The sequence below is a fragment of the Amphibalanus amphitrite genome, unplaced genomic scaffold (genome assembly GCF_019059575.1).
Source record: "Amphibalanus amphitrite isolate SeventyFive unplaced genomic scaffold, NRLGWU_Aamphi_draft 001170F_arrow, whole genome shotgun sequence".
NCBI lineage: Eukaryota > Metazoa > Arthropoda > Thecostraca > Balanomorpha > Balanidae > Amphibalanus > Amphibalanus amphitrite.
The window spans coordinates 131,944-151,117 of NW_024882664.1; the positions used below are offsets into that span (position 1 = coordinate 131,944).

The 19,174-nt window shown below is 51.3% G+C and overlaps 2 protein-coding genes across 4 annotated transcripts in view; one reads left to right on the top strand and one right to left on the bottom strand.

Annotated features, from left to right (window-relative positions):
- Window positions 1-19,174, bottom strand: part of LOC122370812 (tRNA (cytosine(38)-C(5))-methyltransferase-like) — a 104,152-nt gene that overhangs the window by 74,446 nt on the left and 10,532 nt on the right. The window lies entirely within an intron of this gene.
- Window positions 655-5,423, top strand: LOC122370811 (uncharacterized protein K02A2.6-like). Of its 3 annotated transcripts, none has more exons than XM_043346737.1 (3): window positions 655-1,064; window positions 2,276-4,021; window positions 4,195-5,423. In XM_043346737.1, the coding sequence occupies exons 2-3, from the start codon at window positions 2,632-2,634 to the stop codon at window positions 5,325-5,327; spliced, it is 2,523 nt and encodes an 840-aa protein (XP_043202672.1). In that variant the 5' UTR covers window positions 655-1,064; window positions 2,276-2,631; the 3' UTR covers window positions 5,328-5,423. The 3 variants fall into 3 exon arrangements, with proteins under 3 accessions (XP_043202672.1, XP_043202671.1, XP_043202670.1); XM_043346736.1 differs by having other exon boundaries at window positions 655-1,014; XM_043346735.1 differs by having other exon boundaries at window positions 655-4,021.

Sequence of the window (19,174 nt, forward strand, 5' to 3'; positions counted from 1 at the left end):
CATAACTCTGTGACGCAACTCTCCATTACTCCCGAAAAACCTTTCCCGAACGTTCCGACAGGAGCAAAAGGGGAGTTACGAAGGGGTTTTAGCATACGTCGCGAGGCTGCCGTGGCCGCCATCTTTTGCGCGTAGTATACAGCACGTTGTGCCGGGCGGCGGGCGAGGTGTTAGTGAAGAGCGTGTTGACTTTGACGGACCTGACCTTTACAGTGACGGATAATTGGACCTTACTTTTGATTTAAAGGTAAGCTTAGCTGTATTTCTCATCATGCTTTTATAGTGCAAAGTGTTATAATACTGTGATGAGAACATATGGTAACCCCATGTTCTTGATGGGCTGGAATGGTCTGTGTAAGGGTAATCGATTTGTTTCGTTCCTGAGTGAGATAAAGATCGGAAACAGCATGCTCTGAGTTTCTACATATTGGCAAATATCATACACTTTTTCCCTCGAATAAATTGGAAAGTTAGGGTTATACAAGCTTCACACGTCATGGATCCTATTGTTATTGCCCAATTGTTTTAATACCCATGTCAATGACAAATATCAAATTTGAAGGGCTTTCAAAGCAGAGTCAGAAAATTAAACTATCTTGGCGTAAAAGCCTTGATTTTCCTAGCTCCTATATATAAAAAATCAGTTACTGTTGTGGCGAGAACTAATTTAGTGGCGCTGACCGCGCAGCCGATTGGCGCGGACGCGCAATTATCGTTTGAGTTTTACGCCTTTGTTGATAGTGTTGGTCGTTGCGGTGATTATGATTTTATATTACGATCGACACTTAGTTAGTAATATGTTTGGTTCGAAATGGCTTTGTTCAGTTTCGATCCTTTATTTCGCATAACCTGTTCACCCCCTCTCTTTATGATTGCCAACTGTTTTGGGTCGTAAGGACGAAGAGGTGTCGAGTCACCTCTAGAGCTCTTCCGTTCTTGACCTTGGCCGAGATAGTGCCATGTGTTTTTCTGTTGTGTGTGTGGGGGAATAAACCGCAAGTGAGGCGGACGCAGGTTTGTCCAAACCTCCCCCACCCCGAGGGCACAACAAGTGGCGACGAGGCGTAAGTTTTTACGCGGCCGTGATAACTGTCGGCCATGGATTTTTCGGTGGCCCCTGCGCCGTTTTTGCCGGCGGCCGGCGCCGAGCCCGGTACGGCCTGGCCGCGGTGGATAAGGATGTTCGATAACTTCCTGGTGGCCGTGGGCGGCGGCTCATTTTCAGCTGCGCGCAAGGAGGCCATCCTTCTCACGTGCCTGGGGGCGGAGGGGCAGCGAATTTTCGAGTCCCTCCCAGCTGCTGTCAAGCAGGAAGGCGAGGACCAGTACGCCTTCACCAGGCGGCGCCTGGAGGCCCAGTTCGCTCCTCGCCAGAACGTGTGTGTGGAGCGTTACCGTTTCAGGAGCCGGGTGCAGCAAACTGAGGAAACAGTCCAGCAGTGGGTGTCGATACTGCGCCAGCTGGCCAGCTCCTGTGAATATGGTGACAGAACCGACGAGTTCATAAGGGACCAGGTCATCGAGCGTACTAACTCTTCCAAGTTGCGACAGCGACTTCTTATGGAGGGCTCTGACCTGACTTTGGAGCGCACCCTCACCATCAGTGACACGCTTGAGTCGGCTGAACGTGAGGCTCGGGTGATGGAGACACCAGCTGCTCCAGTCCCTGTTCAGGCTGTCCAGCAGCAGCAGCAGCAGCGTCGGCGGCCTCAGCGTGGTGGGGCCAGGACCCGTGCTGCTGGTCGGGTCTCCACTCATCAGCAACAGCCTCAGCAGCAGAGGCCGGCAGGGAGTAGCAGTAGCCTGTGCTGGGGGTGCGGGCGTGCTGGACACAGGCGAGGGGACCAGTGTTGCCCTGCTGTCAATGTGAAGTGCTCCAAATGTGGGAAAGTGAATCACTTTGCCCAGCACTGTGTCCAGAAGCGAGTGGTGTCCAGTGTTCAAGTGCTGGCAATCGGGGCATCACCAATGACTCTGACAGCCCAGGTGGAGGGGAGGGAGGTCGTGTTCACGGTAGACTCTGGCTCCCCAGTGTCCCTCCTCCCCAGACACCTGGCACCTGGGGCCCTTGAGCCAGCAGCAGAGCGCCTGTGCTCATATGGGGGGAGTGTGTTAGATGTGTTAGGGGTAAAAAGTGTAAATGTGTCATGCAGGGGGGAGTGTCATGATGTAACTGTGTATGTTGTGCCGCATGGTCGTGCTCTGATGGGCCTGGACATGATGAAACTGTTCAAAGTGTGCATCATTGGTGACAGTGTATGCTCTGTGTCCACAGACCCGTCCTGTCATGCCAGCCCAGTCCCTTCGCCCGTCGGGCCAGCCGAACCTGCCAGCCCTCACGCCGGTCAACCTGCCTCACCGTCCGGACCTGCCTCTCCGACTGGACCTGTTTCTCCGTCAGGAGAGCAGCCAGCCATCCTGGGCTACCAACACCGGGTGACCATCGACCCAGGGGTGGCGCCAGTGCGCCAGCCCCTGCGGAGGCTGCCCTTGGCAGTGCTGGACGAGGTGAGTGCCAGGCTCAAGGAGCTGGAGGAGCAAGGGATAATTGAGAAGGTCAGTGCATCTACCTGGGTCTCTCCTCTTGTGGTGGGAAGGAAGCGGGATAGGTCCATCCGCCTGTGTGTAGACATGAGGCGGGTCAACAAAGCTGTGATTACGGATGGCTACCCGCTCCCCAGGATCGAAGATGTCCTTGACCGCCTGAGTGGGTCTCAGGTCTTTTCCAGGCTGGACTTAAAGGATGCATATCACCAGCTGGAGCTCCATCCTGACAGCAGAGACCTAACGACTTTTATAAGTCATCAGGGACTCTACCGGTTCCGGCGCGTCAACTTCGGCCTCGCGAGCGCCGGGCCGTGCTTCCAGAGAGTGATGGCGTCCATGCTGGAGGGGGTGCCAGGCGTGGAGGTATACCTGGACGACATCCTGGTCCACGCGCCGTCCCAGGCCGAGCACGACGCCCGTCTGAGGGAAGTGCTGCGGCGTTTCGATGCCCACAAGGTGCGGGTCAACTGGCCCAAGAGCGTGACGAATCAGAGCGAGCTCTCCTTTCTGGGATATCTGGTCTCGTCAGCTGGTGTCCGCATCGACCGGGAGCGGATCAGGCCGTTATTGGAGGCGGCCGAGCCGCGGGACGAAAAGAGCCTGCGCGCATTCCTCGGTGCCGTAGGGTACCATGCGCGGTTTCTGCCGCGGTTCTCGGACGCAGTAGAGCCGCTGAGGGCCGCGCTCCGGGCGGACCAGTTCGAGTGGACGGCGGCGCTGTCCAGCGCGGTCCGCCGCGTCAAGGACGCGATAAGCGAAGCACCAGCACTGTGCATGTTCAGCACGGAGCTACGAACGGTGCTCTCCACTGACGCCAGTGACGTCGGCTGCGGTGCGTGCGTGACGCAAATGGACGCCTCGGGTCAGCCCAGGGTCATTGCGTACGCCTCGAAGTCTTTCTCGGCGGCCGAACGCAACTACTCGGTAGTGGAGAAGGAGGCGCTGGCATGTGTATGGGCCGTCGAGAAGTTTCGCCACTACCTGTGGGGTCGGCGATTCACCCTCCGAACCGATCACCAAGCTCTCTGCACCATTTTCGGTGTCAAGGGCTCCAACCGCGTCGGCCGGCGAGTCGCGAGGTGGGAGGCCCGGCTGCTGGAGTTTGCGTTCGACGTCGAGTACGTCAGGTCGGAGCGGAACGGAGTGGCGGACGGCCTGTCCCGTCTGCCGGTCGCCGAGACCTGGTGGCCTGATGATGATTCTATCCAGATCGCGGCTCTGTCGTTAGCAGCAGCAGTCACGGAGGAGGAGCTGCGGGACGCCTCGGCGTCAGACGAGTGTCTGGACGTGATCCGGGGGTACCTCGCCGGACGGTGGCCTCGCCAGAGGGATGTCGATCCTCGGGCGACTGGTTTTTACCAGGTGAGAGACGAACTGTCCCAGCTCGGACCGCTGCTTTTCCGCGGCGAGCGACTGGTTGTGCCGGCGGCGCTGCGTGAGCGCGTCCTGAGGAACGCCCACGAGGGTCACCAAGGTGAGACAAGGACCAAGCAGCGCCTGCGCGCGCAGTTCTGGTGGCCGCGGCTGGACAAGGAGGTACGTGACCTCCTGCGGAGCTGTGAGGTGTGCACGCAGCATGACGGCCACGTGCGGCAGGAGCGGCCCCCTCTCCAGCTGCTGTCAAGCAGGAAGTCGAGGGTCACCAAGGTGAGACAAGGACCAAGCAGCGCCTGCGCGCGCAGTTCTGGTGGCCGCGGCTGGACAAGGAGGTACGTGACCTCCTGCGGAGCTGTGAGGTGTGCACGCAGCATGACGGCCACGTGCGGCAGGAGCGGCCCCCTCTCCAGCCGATTCCTCTTCCGGACGGTCCGTGGCAGCGCCTCATGATCGATGTGATTGGGCCCATGCAGGGGCCCCAGCACGAGCGGTACGGCATCGTCTTGTGCGACATGTTCAGCAGGTGGCCAGAGGTGGCGCTGTGTCGGGACGCGACGGCGGCGTCTATAATCAGCTTCCTGGAGGCGGTGTTCAGCCGCGAGGGGTTGCCGTTGGAGCTGGTCTCCGACAACGGTCCAGCGTTCCGGTCTGCCCAACTCCGTAATTTTTTGACCCGACTGGGGGTCAAGCAGACTTTCAGCTCACCATACTCTCCGCAGTCCTGCGGCATGGTGGAGCGTCTGAATCGGACGGTAAAAGACGCCATCCAGTCGGCCCGGCTGGCCCGGGAGCCGCGCTCGGAGTACTTGAGGCGGTTCCTCACTGAGTACCGGGCTACCCCGCACGCAGGTACGGGAGAGACGCCGTTCCGGCTGATGCGGGGGCGGGAGGCACGGACGTTGCTGGACGTCGTGCCAGGTGAGGTTTCCTCGCCGGACACCGGCGGTGAGCTTCGTGCGCGACACGAAAAGTATCAGGCGGCCTACAAAGCCAGATATGACCGGGGGTCGACCGGCGCCCCGCGCTGGCGCGTCGGCGACTGGGTTCGGGTCCGACAGTCGGTGAGTGGACGTGTGGAGGGCCAGAGGGCCGTGCAGATCAGCCGGAGGACTGGCCCGGTAAGTTACCGGCTCACCAGCGGCGAGCGTGTCCACGCTAGACGCTTGGTGCCCGGCCGGCCAGAAGGTGAGGACGCGGCCGCGCCGCGGGGTGGTCCCGGCGGTGGTGCTTATCCAGTTCCTGAGCCCCGCCCCACGCCAGTGCGCACCCGCTCCTCGGCACTCAGAAGTCCTGCTCACAGCCGCTGTCCAACCCCAAAGTGTACCGCCCCGGCGGGTGAGCCAGGGCCCCGCCGTAGCAGGCGGGGTCGCAGAGGCCCAGATCGGTTCACTCCGGGCGAGTAGCGTTTAGGATTGGGCTATCATCGTAAGTTACGTTTGATAGCTGTGAGTGTAATGGTTTCCGCGGATAGTGGGAGGCTTAAGAAGCGGGAGTGTTTCCCATTAACCCGCGCCGTGCTGGGGGGGGGGCGTTTTTACGCCCCCCCCTCAGGTTTTTCGCGAATATCTCAAAAACGGCGGCGCGCAGCGCCGCCGTTTTTGGTACACGTGTTCCTACATCATTTCCGCACATGTTGTGAAAATTTCAGACCTAGGCCGTTCAAGGTCAGGTCACCAGGTCACGTCAAGTGACCTTACCTCAGAAAAAGTTCAAAGGCTCGCTATAGCTACACCGACTGAACGATCACTTTGAAACTTTCAGCGATTGATATGAGTAACAGTATGTATAAAATGTATATCTCGGATTTTTGATATCTGTGACCTAAGGTCAGGTCAATTTTGCGACCTCTCCATTATAAGTCAATGGGAGAAAATTGAAATGCGCCTCTTTTGGACGAATATCGTTCAAAACGCTCTCAAACATCGGTTCATAGGTAAACATGACACACTGAATAGGAAAAATGCACCTGTGACCCCTCTGTGTGCCCCTGAGGTCATCTCAGGTCATGAACGGTCGCCAGCAGTTTTTTGGCTATAACTTTTGATAGAGACGTGCTAGAGCGGTGAAAACACGTCAGATGTGTTCAGCTCGACGATACGGATCGACTGATATGCAACATGACCCTTTTCGGTCAGGTCATGACCTTGACCTGAGGTCAAATTTTCAAAATGACCTTTCAAGGTCAACAAATAGTTCATTCGACGCGTCTCGACGAGAGGAACACGATGCTGGCAAAAGTAATGTCATGGCGCTTATGAGTCAAAAGTTATTGACGAAAAAACGTTTTTCGTAAAAACGGCTATTTTTGGAGTTTTTGCCCTCTAGAGGCTAAACCGTTGACCTGAGGTCAAATCTGAGAACATTACTCAGAAAGGTCTGTAAAAGGGCTATCGAATGCGCTTTTCCGCGGCGCTGTAGCTCTATCGGTTCCCGAGATAGCCGTTGGCAGTTTCCAAAATGTTGAAATAGTCAACATTTTACCTTTGGTGACCTCTGGTGACCTGACCTTTGACCTGACCCAAAAAATGACCGAAGTGTTTTCGTCCTTATTTTTGACGCTCTTTCGATTGCCGCTTACCGCGTGTCGCTACGTGGCCCAGGAGCCGAGTTAGACGGGGGGGCGTGAAAACGCCCCCCCCCAGCACTCGGCGGAAAGTTCAGGCCACCAGCACGGCGCGGGTTAAAGAGAGGGGTGGTGTTGTGGCGAGAACTAATTTAGTGGCGCTGACCGCGCAGCCGATTGGCGCGGACGCGCAATTATCGTTTGAGTTTTACGCCTTTGTTGATAGTGTTGGTCGTTGCGGTGATTATGATTTTATATTACGATCGACACTTAGTTAGTAATATGTTTGGTTCGAAATGGCTTTGTTCAGTTTCGATCCTTTATTTCGCATAACCTGTTCACCCCCTCTCTTTATGATTGCCAACTGTTTTGGGTCGTAAGGACGAAGAGGTGTCGAGTCACCTCTAGAGCTCTTCCGTTCTTGACCTTGGCCGAGATAGTGCCATGTGTTTTTCTGTTGTGTGTGTGGGGGAATAAACCGCAAGTGAGGCGGACGCAGGTTTGTCCAAACCTCCCCCACCCCGAGGGCACAACAGTTACCTACCACTGCCACTGCCCAATGGGGAAAACCACCGACAAACCAGCATGTTTAAATAAATTTTGTCTAAATTGTTGTATTTTTTTTTAGAAAGTATCCATAAATGAAGTTCTAATGATTGAATGGTGTGAAACGTTTTTTTGAGCATGATTATGATTATAATGGAAATCAGATGGATTAATAACCTTTTGCTCATAACTAATGTAAGCCAAAAACAAATCCAATTTGTTTTTGGCTTACAATGGATTATAATAAAACAATGGATTTGTTTTTGGCTTACATTAGTTATGAGCAAAAGGTTATTAATCCATCTGATTTCCATTATAGATGAAGTTCGTTCTTTAATGTTAACATGGGTACGTATGCAGCATGTAACGTCCTTAGCTTATTTTTAGCGACCTGCTCAACTTTTTGAGCGCTCAAGTACGTTTTATAGCATTTCCCTAATGTGTCTGCAACTAAGATGGAGGCTGTTAACTTGCCCTTTAGACTTTCACTGAAACTTATCTTTATCAAAATTGTAGTGCATAAAAAGTATGCTAACTTTGCAATCTCTTGCTTTCATTATTTTGACATCATGTGCGGAAATGCAGTATCAGTGCCAACATGTCAGGTCGCGTGTGTCTCATCTCGTCCATCTTGTCTCATCTGCCTACCTCTTAGTCTCCTCCCTCATTTCTTCCTTCCATCTTTCCTCGCTTCCTTCCTAACTCCCTCCTTCCCCTCCCCTCTCTCTCCCTTTCTTTCTCCCTCTCTCCCTCCCTCCCTCCCTCCCTCCCTTCCTTCCTTCCTTCCTTCCTTCCCTCCTTCCTTCCTTCCTTCCTTCCTTCCTTCCTTCCTTCCTTCCTTCCCTCCCTCCTTCATTATTTCCCTCCTTCTCTTTTTTCTTTCTCCTCTATTTCCTCCCACGCAATGTTAAGTGTACCTATAATTTCATGGTGATTAACATTTTGCAGGGGATGAGCTGGAGAGCCTGCATCGCATCCCGCAAGACACGTCGGAAGCCAACGGAGGCCCGCAAAATATCCATCCCACCATCGTGAAAGGAGAGCCGGACGAAGAAGACGCAGTATTCGTCGAGGCCCAGGAGGTGGTAGCGGCTGCACCAGACCAAGCATTCCTTCTGTGGTAGGCCGCCTTTTGGATTTTTAACGTCAAAACTCGCGACCGTGTAGCATGGAGTGAGATCCCCGGAGAGCGTGCCGTGGCGGGATGTCGAAAGCGTTTGTCAATTTTTGAAGCCTCCCACCGCCCCGGACTATGAATACACATTTCTTGAAATATATTTTTTATCTGTGCTTCGGTACACGAGCTTTGGGTGGTTACGCTATTCGTCCAATATTTATTTTCGAGGGGGGGGGGGCTGGAGTGGAGTGATGGGAAGTTTGGGTGAGTTTGATGGGGAGTAACTATAGAGGTATACCATGAACCTGTAAACGGAGTTTTGGGGAATAATGGAATGGAGTAATTGGGAGTAATTATGAGGCAGTAAGAGAGTCATTGAGAGTAATGGAAGGGAGTTTCAGGGAGTATGTTGTTTGTTTTGATAGGGTAAAGGAGAGAAATGAAGAGTTTTCTAGAACGGTAGGGAGAGTTGCAGAGAGTTTCTCGAGGGAAGTTTTGGGGTGTAATGGAGAGTTTTGGAGGGGGTGTAATGAGGAGTACCACCTGGGAGTTTTAGGGTGTCGTTTTGGTGAACTCCCCCTGGGGGTGTCATGCGGAGTCAGGATTTTTCTCAGTGTATAACCTTTACACTACCCTACCCTACCCTACCCTACCCTACCCTACCGTTACACTACCCTACCCTACCCTACCCTACCATACCCTACCCTTACACTACCCTACCCTACCCTACCCCTACCCTACTCCTACCCTACCCTACTCCTACACTAACCTACCCTCCCCTACCCTACCATACCCTACCCTACCCTTACACTACCCTACTCTACCCTACCCTACCCTACCCTACCCTACCCTACCCTTACACTACCCTACCCTACCCTATACCTTACCCTACCCTACCCTACCCTACCCTACCCTACCCTACCCTACCCTACCCTACCCTACCCTACCTAACTCTACCCTACCTAACTCTACCCTACCCTACCCTACCCTACAATCCCCTACAATCCCCTACCCTACCCTACCCTACCCTACCCAACCCTACCCTACAATCCCCTACCCTACCCTACCCTACCCTACCCTACCCTACCCTACCCTACCCTACCCTACCCTACCCTACCCTACACTACACTACCACCGACAGTCCAAGTTTCAGCTAAATCGGCCCAGAAACGGCTGAGATATTGCAAAATCAAATTAATTTGTATTTGCTGGCGAATCTCCTTGGCGAGCGGTGCCTTGTGTCGGCCTTCATTGGCTCTGATGCTTTTCACTCAGTTTTCTAAGCGAAGAACTGAGCCTAAAGCACGTGCCCTCTGCTCGGCGCCGGTCGCGGCCCCATCACGTGCACACTGCTGAACCCACCCCCTCAAGAATTTAATACGACAAATGAGTGCACGCGACCGACTTACAGCGAAAATTTCACCCCCGTAGCACTTACCGTTTCCGAGCAATAGCCTGTTTTTGCCGATTCTAATGCTAACCCTATGGCGCACATGAGCACGCGCCACGGGCGCACCCCCGGCCACATCGTGCCCAAAATTTAATACGACCTGTTGAATGACGTGACCCTCGAGTCGTGAAAATTTCACCCTCGTGCGTCAATCGACGGCGCCGCAATAAGCCTTTTAGGGAGTAACCCCGACGGCGGCGGCGTGGTACTTTTTAAGATTTATAATAGTAGACTAGAGGTACAGGTTTACGCGATAACTGTATGTTTTGATATGTATGATTAACGGATGCATTAGTTTGGGTATAGAAACTTGCATTTTTATTGGTATGATTTTTGTAGAAGTGGGTAACTGCTTTTAATTGAACTGTAAAGTATGATGGTGATGCATGCGAGTTCTTCGAGCCCTTTGTAAGTTAAGATGTTACTGAACGCAACCCTACCCTACCCTACCCTACCCTACCCTACCCTACCCTACCCCTACACTATCCTACCCTACCCTACCCTACCATACACTACCCTACCCTACCCTACCCTACCCTACCCTACCATACCCTACCCTACCCTACCCCTACACTACACCACCCTATACCCTACCCTACCTTACCACTACCCTACCCTACCCTACCTACCCTACCCTACCCTACCCTACCTACCCTACCCTACCCTACCCTACCCTACCCTACCCTACTCCTTCCCTACCCTACCCTACCCTACCCTACCCCACCCTACCTTACCCTACCCTTACCCTACCCTACCCTACTCCTACCCTACCCAACCCTACCCTACCCTACCCTACCTTTACACTACCCTACCCTACCCTACCCTACCCTACCCCACCCTACCTTACCCTACCCTTACCCTACCCTACCCTATCATACCCTACCCTTACACTACCCTACCCTACCCTACCCTACCCTACTCCTACCCTACCCTACTCCTACACTAACCTACCCTACCCTACCCTACCATACCCTACCCTACCCTTACACTACCCTACCCTATCCTACCCTACCCTACCCTACCCTACCCTACCCTACCCTTACACTACCCTACCCTACCCTACCTTACCCTACCCTACCCTACCCTACCCTACCCTACCTAACTCTACCCTACCTAACTCTACCCTACCCTACCCTACAATCCCCTACAATCCCCTACCCTACCCTACCCTACCCTACAATCCCCTACCCAACCCTACCCTACAATCCCCTACCCTACCCTACCCTACCCTACCCTACCCTACACTACACTACCACCGACAGTCCAAGTTTCAGCTAAATCGGCCCAGAAACGGCTGAGATATTGCAAAAACAAATTAATTGTTTTTACTGGCGAATCCCCTTGGCGAGCGGTGCCTTGTGTCGGCCTTCGTTGGCTCTGATGCTTTTCACTCAGTTTTCTAAGCGAACAACTGAGCCTAAAGCACGTGCCTTCTGCTCGGCACCGGTCGCGGCCCCACCACGTGCACACCGCTGAACCCACACCGTCGAAAATTTAACCCGCGACCGCCTGGGGGGGGGGGGTCGGATCCGACCCCCCCTCCGTTTTTCTTGAATAACTCATGAACCGCTTGCGCTATCAACTTGAAACTTCGCATACCTTCTCCCCCATCAATTTGACGTCTGCTGTACAATTTTTAAGAAAAAAATTTCAAAAATTTCTGAGATATATCGATTTTAGTGATGTAACTACATGGCGTTTTCAGTCAAAAAATGGTAAATGTTCAAAAAATCGCCAAAAATCGAGGTTTTAAGCAAATTGCAAATTAAGGACATCAAAAGACGCAGCTCAACGAGTTCTTTAAAATGGCTATCTCGGATTTTCCATAAAATGTGTTTTTCACCCCTGAAAATTCAAAAAACTATATTTTTTGGAAAACAGCTAATAAAATCCAAAATTTTGAGAATTTCCAAAAAACCGGAATATATGTTATAGAGCTCTATTAGAATATTAGATGTCCCAAATTTCAACTTTCTATCTTGATTTTTGACCCCCAAATTGTAAAAAAATAGCTCCAACATGCATAGGGCATGGTGACGTCATAAGCATTTTCGCGAATTAGAGGCACTTCTGAACATCGCATGTGAAAACAAATGGCACCACTAGATTCCTGGGACGAAGCTCGTCTAGAAAAGTGCATTTTTATGTCAAAAATAAAAAGTTGAAAAATTGACTTTTTTTCTTAGCCCTCGTTTAGTTATGTATGGTATAAACGATTTTTTATGCTTTCAATGCACACTAATCACCAGCACAGTGACTTGGGGTCACATATAACCATTACCATCGGATTTGGCGTGAAAAATAAGCCATAAAACATGTGTCGCACGCCCATGTAGCAGAAAGTGAAAACGGTGACCTTTCGTGACCTGACCTGACCTTGACCCGTACTTAGTATGACCCCTATACGCACATGGTACCTTCACTAGGTCTTTGAGGTCATTTGTGGTGAGTTTCGAGCAGCAGCTATCGATTCCGCTGTCCGTAAGCCTAATCATGCAAAACCCCTGAATTTGACCTTTGACCTGACCTTGACCCGAAAGTTGACCTCAATCTTAAAATCTTAAGAGTGCTTTGGGAAGGTCTCGTAGAGACCTTTCGAACGCCGCCTCGCGGGGCTCGATACGACCATTGGTTCTCGAGATAACAGGGGGGGGTCGGATCCGACCCCCCCCCCCCCAGGCTGATGTGGGTACGGAAATAGCCCAGGCGGTGCCGGGTTAATACGACAAATGAGTGCACGCGCTCGACTTGGCATGAAAATTTCACCCCCGTAGCCCTCACCGTTTCCGAGCAATAGCCTGTTTAATAAGCGTTTATGCCCATGGGTGGAGAACCTGCCCCGGCCACCCCGGCCGTGGCCGGGGTAACTTTCAGCCTACCCCGGCGCGGCCGGGGTAACTTTTCTACTCTTGTAAATCCTAAGAGCTGTCTCCATACGAGAAAAGAAAACTCACGCTCTTCGAATGTTGACTTCCTTGGGCGTAATATTGCAAATCAGGTAGGTATTTACCATTTACTTAACTTGCCATAATCTCCAACCCTAAGACCCGCGTGTGGTCGCCAATGCCAAGATTGCTCTCAAATCCTGTTCAGTTTCGAAATTTTGGCGCGCCTTCGGCGCACTTTTTCAAAACTACTGCTTGACCTCATTGCCTTCAACTGACCTGCCACCAACCGCAACCACACCCGTTTATGAGCGTACCCGTCAGGGTGCTCATAAACACCGAGCGGCCATTTATATGCTTCGAACTCGGACTGTCATGTAACCGGGCCGCGTGCTCTCGCCACGCGGAATCCAACGCTCTAGCAACTGAGCTACGAGACCGGGACCGGTCGATATTCCTGGATCGACTCCCTGTTTGTATTATAAGAGCCGCCCAACATTGAAAAAGGCTACGCCGGTGGATGTCAGTGACCTATTTTAGTGCTTTGCTTGGTTCGATCTGTCAATTTCTCTGTAAGTAAAGCTTCTACTATGGTGAGTTGTCTTTTTGTAGCTATTTTGAGACACAATAAAAAGCTGAAAACGTAACATTTAGGTACTCAAAATGGCATATGGTTTGGTTTGGGTTCGGTGTGAAATTGCAAGTTTAAGTAAAAAGAAATAATAATTTAAAAGGAAATTGCCTTTTCGATCATTCCAAAAATGTTATGAATAATACGGTGTCGGATACAACGCTCATCCTTGAGCAAACACAGCATCCTATTCCATGCGTCAGAATAGGGGTTTGATGATGACCGTTGAGAACAACGTGAGTATATCGTCTTCCCGCGACTATCGGTCGCCGGCCGGGGTAACTTTTTCAAACATTCTCCACCCATGTTTATGCCGATTCTAATGCTAACCCTATGGCGCACATGAGCACGCGCCACGGCACACTGGTCGGAAACGCTCCAGCGAGAGGCCAGCGGTCTTTCCGCAAAAGTTTTTTGCTTGTTATTCCACAACTAGTGAAGCAAACTTCATAAAACTTTGCATACCTTCTCTGTCATATGTAAGCTATCATTTGGATGTCAAGCACTAAATATATGACGTGAATCTGTTAAGTTATGACGTCATAGTTGAGTATAATACAGGATCTAGCACCACTTTAAGTCAACAAGGGAAATTGGGAGCTGCTATTCGGGCACCGGGAATGGTTTCATCCACTCCTTGCAAGGTCCAGTGCTCGACTTTAGCATTGTTGACTTTGCGTGACGTCATTTATGACGTCACTAAGGCCATGTAAGTTTTTCATCAATAACTCCTGATCAGATGGAGCTAGAGAGTCGGGAAAGCCATCATTGGACTCAGGAAGACCTGCCGAATCGAATGATATGCGATATGACCTCCTTCAACCATTTTCGTGACCTGAGGGGCTCCGACCTGACCTTGACCCGAGGTTAACACCTTAACCCTCGCCGGCACAGTTGATGCAACCCCCCCCTAAGGTTTTTCGCGAATAACTCGCGTAAAAAGCGGCCGATCGCGACGAAACTTTCAGTACCCTCGCATTGATCAATTTTACACCTACCCTGAAAATTTCATGACCCTGACCCCAATGACCTTTGACCTGTGACCTCTTTTCCGTGACCATGTTTGGCCGAAATCGCGATTCGGCGTATGTATGTCGGCTCGCATTAGCCGCGCGTTTGCAAGCTTTTCGTGGTTTCAAACGTTCAAACATGTGATTTGATGTTGCTCCCATACATTAGGATGGGTGTCAAGGTCACCTGAAGGTCAGGTCAGTTCATTGACCTTTGGTGACCTCGGGTGACCTCGGTTCACTTTTTCGAGTTTTACATGTTTCTAGGCTAGTTTTTTGGAGCTGAATTCTAATTTAGCAACCATTTGAACATTTACGAAGTAGTTTTGGCGCCTTCGTAACATGTTACGAAGCTGTCAGAGGCGGTTGACACGTATTACGAATACCCGTCACAAGCCCTACCGGTGGACCTGACCTGACCTGACCCGACCTGGTCTAAATGCTTAAAGACATCATCTCTGATCAAAACTAATACGATATTCGTGATCAGCACCCCGGAAAACCACTTAGCAGCCACAATTTACGACTTTCTAACAGGTCCCGATTTTCCCGGTTTTCGGGTCATTGACCTGACCTGGAAGGTCATCCGATGACCTACGGCCTTAAAATTGGGTATCATCGGCTTCCTCTCATGACGGGCAACACGCTCGTTTTTTTCCGCGAGGCTCTAGCTCGATCAGGGGCCAAACGCGAGGGGGGTCGTACCAACCCCTCCCCCCCTTGTGCCGTCGAAAGACGCAAAATGGCCTGTGCCGGCGAGGGTTAAGTTGACTTCACCCGAATGTACCAAGTATAACATTCAACGCGCCTGAGCTAGACAAACACGATTATGCCAAAATCGCGGCAGTGCGACCATTTTTGGCAAGATAATTAACCTAAAACCGAGCCCGTGCCTTGTGGCACTTACCTGACCTAAGAGGTCACTGGCTGACCTAAGGCCTTAAAATCGGGTAGTACCTAATTTTTGCGTCTTGTAACGGCATACAAGCTTTTTTTTCCGAGAGGCTCTAGCTCAATTAGAGGCGAAACGGCGAGGGAGTTGTACCAACCCTCCCCGGTCAATGTAGAAAACCAATCGGTCCGGCCAGGGTTAAATACCGGAATTGTGATCTAATGTAAAAAGACGGCCCAAGGTAACCCGACGTCAGTGACAGGTGTCCTATATTTGCAGCGTCTTATATTCACGAAGGTTTCAATTTCCACTTTCTTCAGCCGAGTGATGGTTGTCAATAGCAAGGCTCTCTAAATGCAAGCCGTAATCGCCACGCAATATGTGGAAGGCTTTTGCTGTCAATACATAAATAAAAGCATACATAAAACGCGCTTTTCACAAAATTCATTAACTCAAGCGCATCTGTTTTTAATGACCAGTCAACTACGCATGGATGCGTGCAGGCCACACAGGTCAGCGTAAGCCGGGCGCGGCGGCCGAGCCGAAACTGGGGCGGGGCGGGCGGTAGTTGGGTAGGAAGAGAGGCTCCTGCAAATTTTGCGCAAATATGCGCAGTTAGCTTTTATGTTGCCCTGGTGTAAATTTAAATCCTACTTCATCTCACAAAAAATCAGAGTGGAACTAGATGGGACTACCTGTTGTTTCCTTACCTAAACTTTGCAGTTATATTCCAGAATCACTGTAGGAGAGCCTTCATAAAAAAGCTATAGTACATCTTAGTTAGGGAAAAAGTATGCCAAAAATTTTGCACTGACCAGTCGGCAACTTAATAACGAACATTTTGATGCATAATATGTGGGATTTCAATTTGGTGTCTATCAGCAATAAGACTCTGAATATCCGGCTCAAGAAACCTCTTGCTCCGCGTCAGTTTCCGAGTTCTGGGATACCCCATCTTCGGGGGCTGATTACAGCTATTTTTGGTCACCCGGATTAGTTTTTTTTTGGCCTAATTATAATAATTTGATCAATTTCAAATCGATCTATATAAAAAATAATCCGAAACTCCGGAATCGCCCGTGGCCTCTCGTGAGGGCGTTTCCGACCAGTGTGCACGGGCGCACCCCCGGCCGCATCGTGCCCAAAATTTAAAACGACCTGTTGAATGAAGTGACCCACGAGTCGTGAAAATTTCACCCTCCTGCGTCAATCGACGGCGCCGTAATAAGCCTTTTAGGGAGTAACCCCGACGGCGGCGGCGTGGAACTTTTTAAGATTTATAATAGTAGACTAGAGGTACAGGTTTACGCGATAACTGTATGTTTTGATTTATGTTATGTTACGGGTGCATTAGTTTGGGTGATTGACTTGTATTTTTAGATGTATTATTTGGATTGATTTGGGTAGCTGTTTTTAATTAAACTGTAAGGGTTGGTGATATGTGCGGGGTGTTTAAGTGTTTTGTATGTTAGGCCCTTTTTGAACTTAACCCTACCCCTACCCTACCCTACCCTACCCTACCCTACCTTACACTAACCTACCCTACACTACCCTACCCTACCCTACCCTACCCCTACCCTACCCTACCCTACCCCTACCCTACCCTACCCTACCCCTAACCTACCCTACCCTACCCTACCCTACCCCTACCCTACCCTACCCTACCCCTACCCTTCCCTACCCTACCCTACCCTACCATACCCTTACACTACCCTACCCTACCTTACCCTACCCTACCCTACACTACACTACCCTACCCTAACCCTACACTACCCTACCCTACCCTACCCTACCCTACCCTTCCCTACCCTACCCTACCCTACCCTACCCTACCCCTACCCTACCCTACCCTACCCTTCCCTTCCCTACCCTACCCTACTAACCTACCCTACCCGACCCTACCCTACTACCCTACCCTACCCTACCTTACCCTACCCTACCCTACCCTACACTACCCTACCCTACCCTACCCTACCCTTACCCTATCCTACCCTACCCTACACTACCCTAACCTACCATACCCTACCCTACCCCTACCCTACCCTACCCTACCCCTACCCTACCCTACCCTAACCCAGGGACGGCGCCACGGATTTCGCCTTGCGGGGGCGGGTTTTAGAAAAAGGGCCCAAACAAGATGGGGGCCCAAACTTTCCGAAATATCGTCAATACCGTCAATACTATGCAATCCTTTATTTGTAGGTACCTTGACCTACAATTCCCACAACCGTTGTCTTCTACACAATAACTTTTGTGTTAAAAGACACCCTCTTAACCCTCGCCCGTATTGTTTTTTTTTTTTTCCAGCCACGAACGTATAGGAGCGGGAGTTCGTTGGGCGTTGGGCCCGCCTTAGCCGTTTCGCCCCTGATCAAGCTAGACCTTCGCCGAAAAAAAACGAGCGTGCTGCCCGTGACGAGAGGAAGCCGATGATACCCAATTTTAAGGTCCTTGGTCATCGGCTAACCTTCCAGCAGTGTTCGCCATGGGCCGGGCCAGCCTAATGGGCCATGGGCTGGGCTGGGCTACGGGCTTGGCTGGGCTCTCAAATATGAAGGATTGATGGGCTGTGGATGGGCTGGGCCAAGAACTGTAAAGTGGAGTCAGGGGTTCGCGATTGAGACAAAAACTATAACTACATGGCATATTACATACTGTACAAGACTAAAAAAACGTATTGATAAAGCACGCATGCAATGTGCATTGTTCATGCTGCTCGCAAAATGTTGTTTCTTTGCTACCTTTGGATCCCTTGAGGTGTCAATAATTTTTAATCCATTCATTTTTGATGGGCTGGGCCGGGCTGGGCTTCGACGCTTTTATCATGTATGGGTTCGGGATGGTCTCGAAAAGTATGTTACAGGTCAAAGGTCGTTAGAGTCAGGGTCATGAAATTTTTAGGATAGGTGTAAAATTGATTAACGCGAGGGTACTAAAAGTTTCGTCGCGATCAGCCGCTCTTTACGCGAGTTATTCGCGAAAAACCGAGGGGGTCCGTTCGACAACAGGCAAGACATTGTTCTTGTGGTAACATGAATGGTCTTTGTTATTGGAAGCACTTTACTATCCTGACCAACGAATTCCACGTAAACAACCTGAATCAGCCTGAGCAGCCAAATTCTGAAAAAAGCGTGTTTTCAATGCTCGAGTTTATCATGCCCCACCTCCCGGCTGGAAAGTGAGACGGACAGTGGCTCAAACAGGAGCTCGGCTCGACAGGGCCGTCCCAAAAACACCGGTACACACATGACACAGGAGCGGCGCCTCGGGTAATGCCCTTAGGTTGACCTAAAGGCCCTCGCATGAGTGATATGGGCCCTCTCAAGTATGGTACCAGTTGACCCCGAAGGTTGACCGGCGGCCAGGGTTTAGTGCTAATCGCGGGCAATTTCGATATCATAGGAACCCTATGTTCCTATGTTCCCCCGAGACTGGATATGGGCCCTCTGAGGTCTCGAATGGGCATTCGGAGACCTGTTACGCCCCATTAGGCCTAGTATGGACATTCTGACGCCTTAGGCACTTTGTGGCCTGATACGGGCCTTCCGAGGTCTATTCGGGTCTATGCGGCCTGACATTAGCCTTCTGAGACCTTGGGTGCCCTCTACGGACTGGTCTGGGCCTTCGGAAACCTGTCAGGTCCCCATTAAGTCTATTATGAACCTTCTAAGGCCTAGTAGAGGCCTCAGAGACCTGGCTTGGCCCCTTGATACCTGATATGGTCCTTCTGAAGCCTGGTTTGGGCCCCTGAGGCCTGGTGTGGGCCTTCTGAAGATCGATAGATCCTCAGTTTGGCATGGCCATTGGAGCCCGGAAAAGGCTCTTTCTTGACTGGTAGGGACCCTCAGAGGCTTAATATGGGCATTTTTATACTACTAGGGGCTTCTGAGGCCTGGTATAGACCCTCTCAGACATTCTAAGAACTTTACCAGACCTTTCAATGGCCCTCTCAGCACTGTTGTTGGCCTTCTAATGACTGGTATGGACCCTCTCAGGCATGATACGGGCCCTCCCAGTTCTTGTAAGGGCCCACTCAGTACTGCTGCAGGCCCTCACATGAGTGGTATGGGCCCTCTCAGGTATGGTACGGGCCCTCCTAGTCATTGCAACAGTCCTCTCAGTACTGCTGGGGGCCCTTCCATGATTGCCATTGACT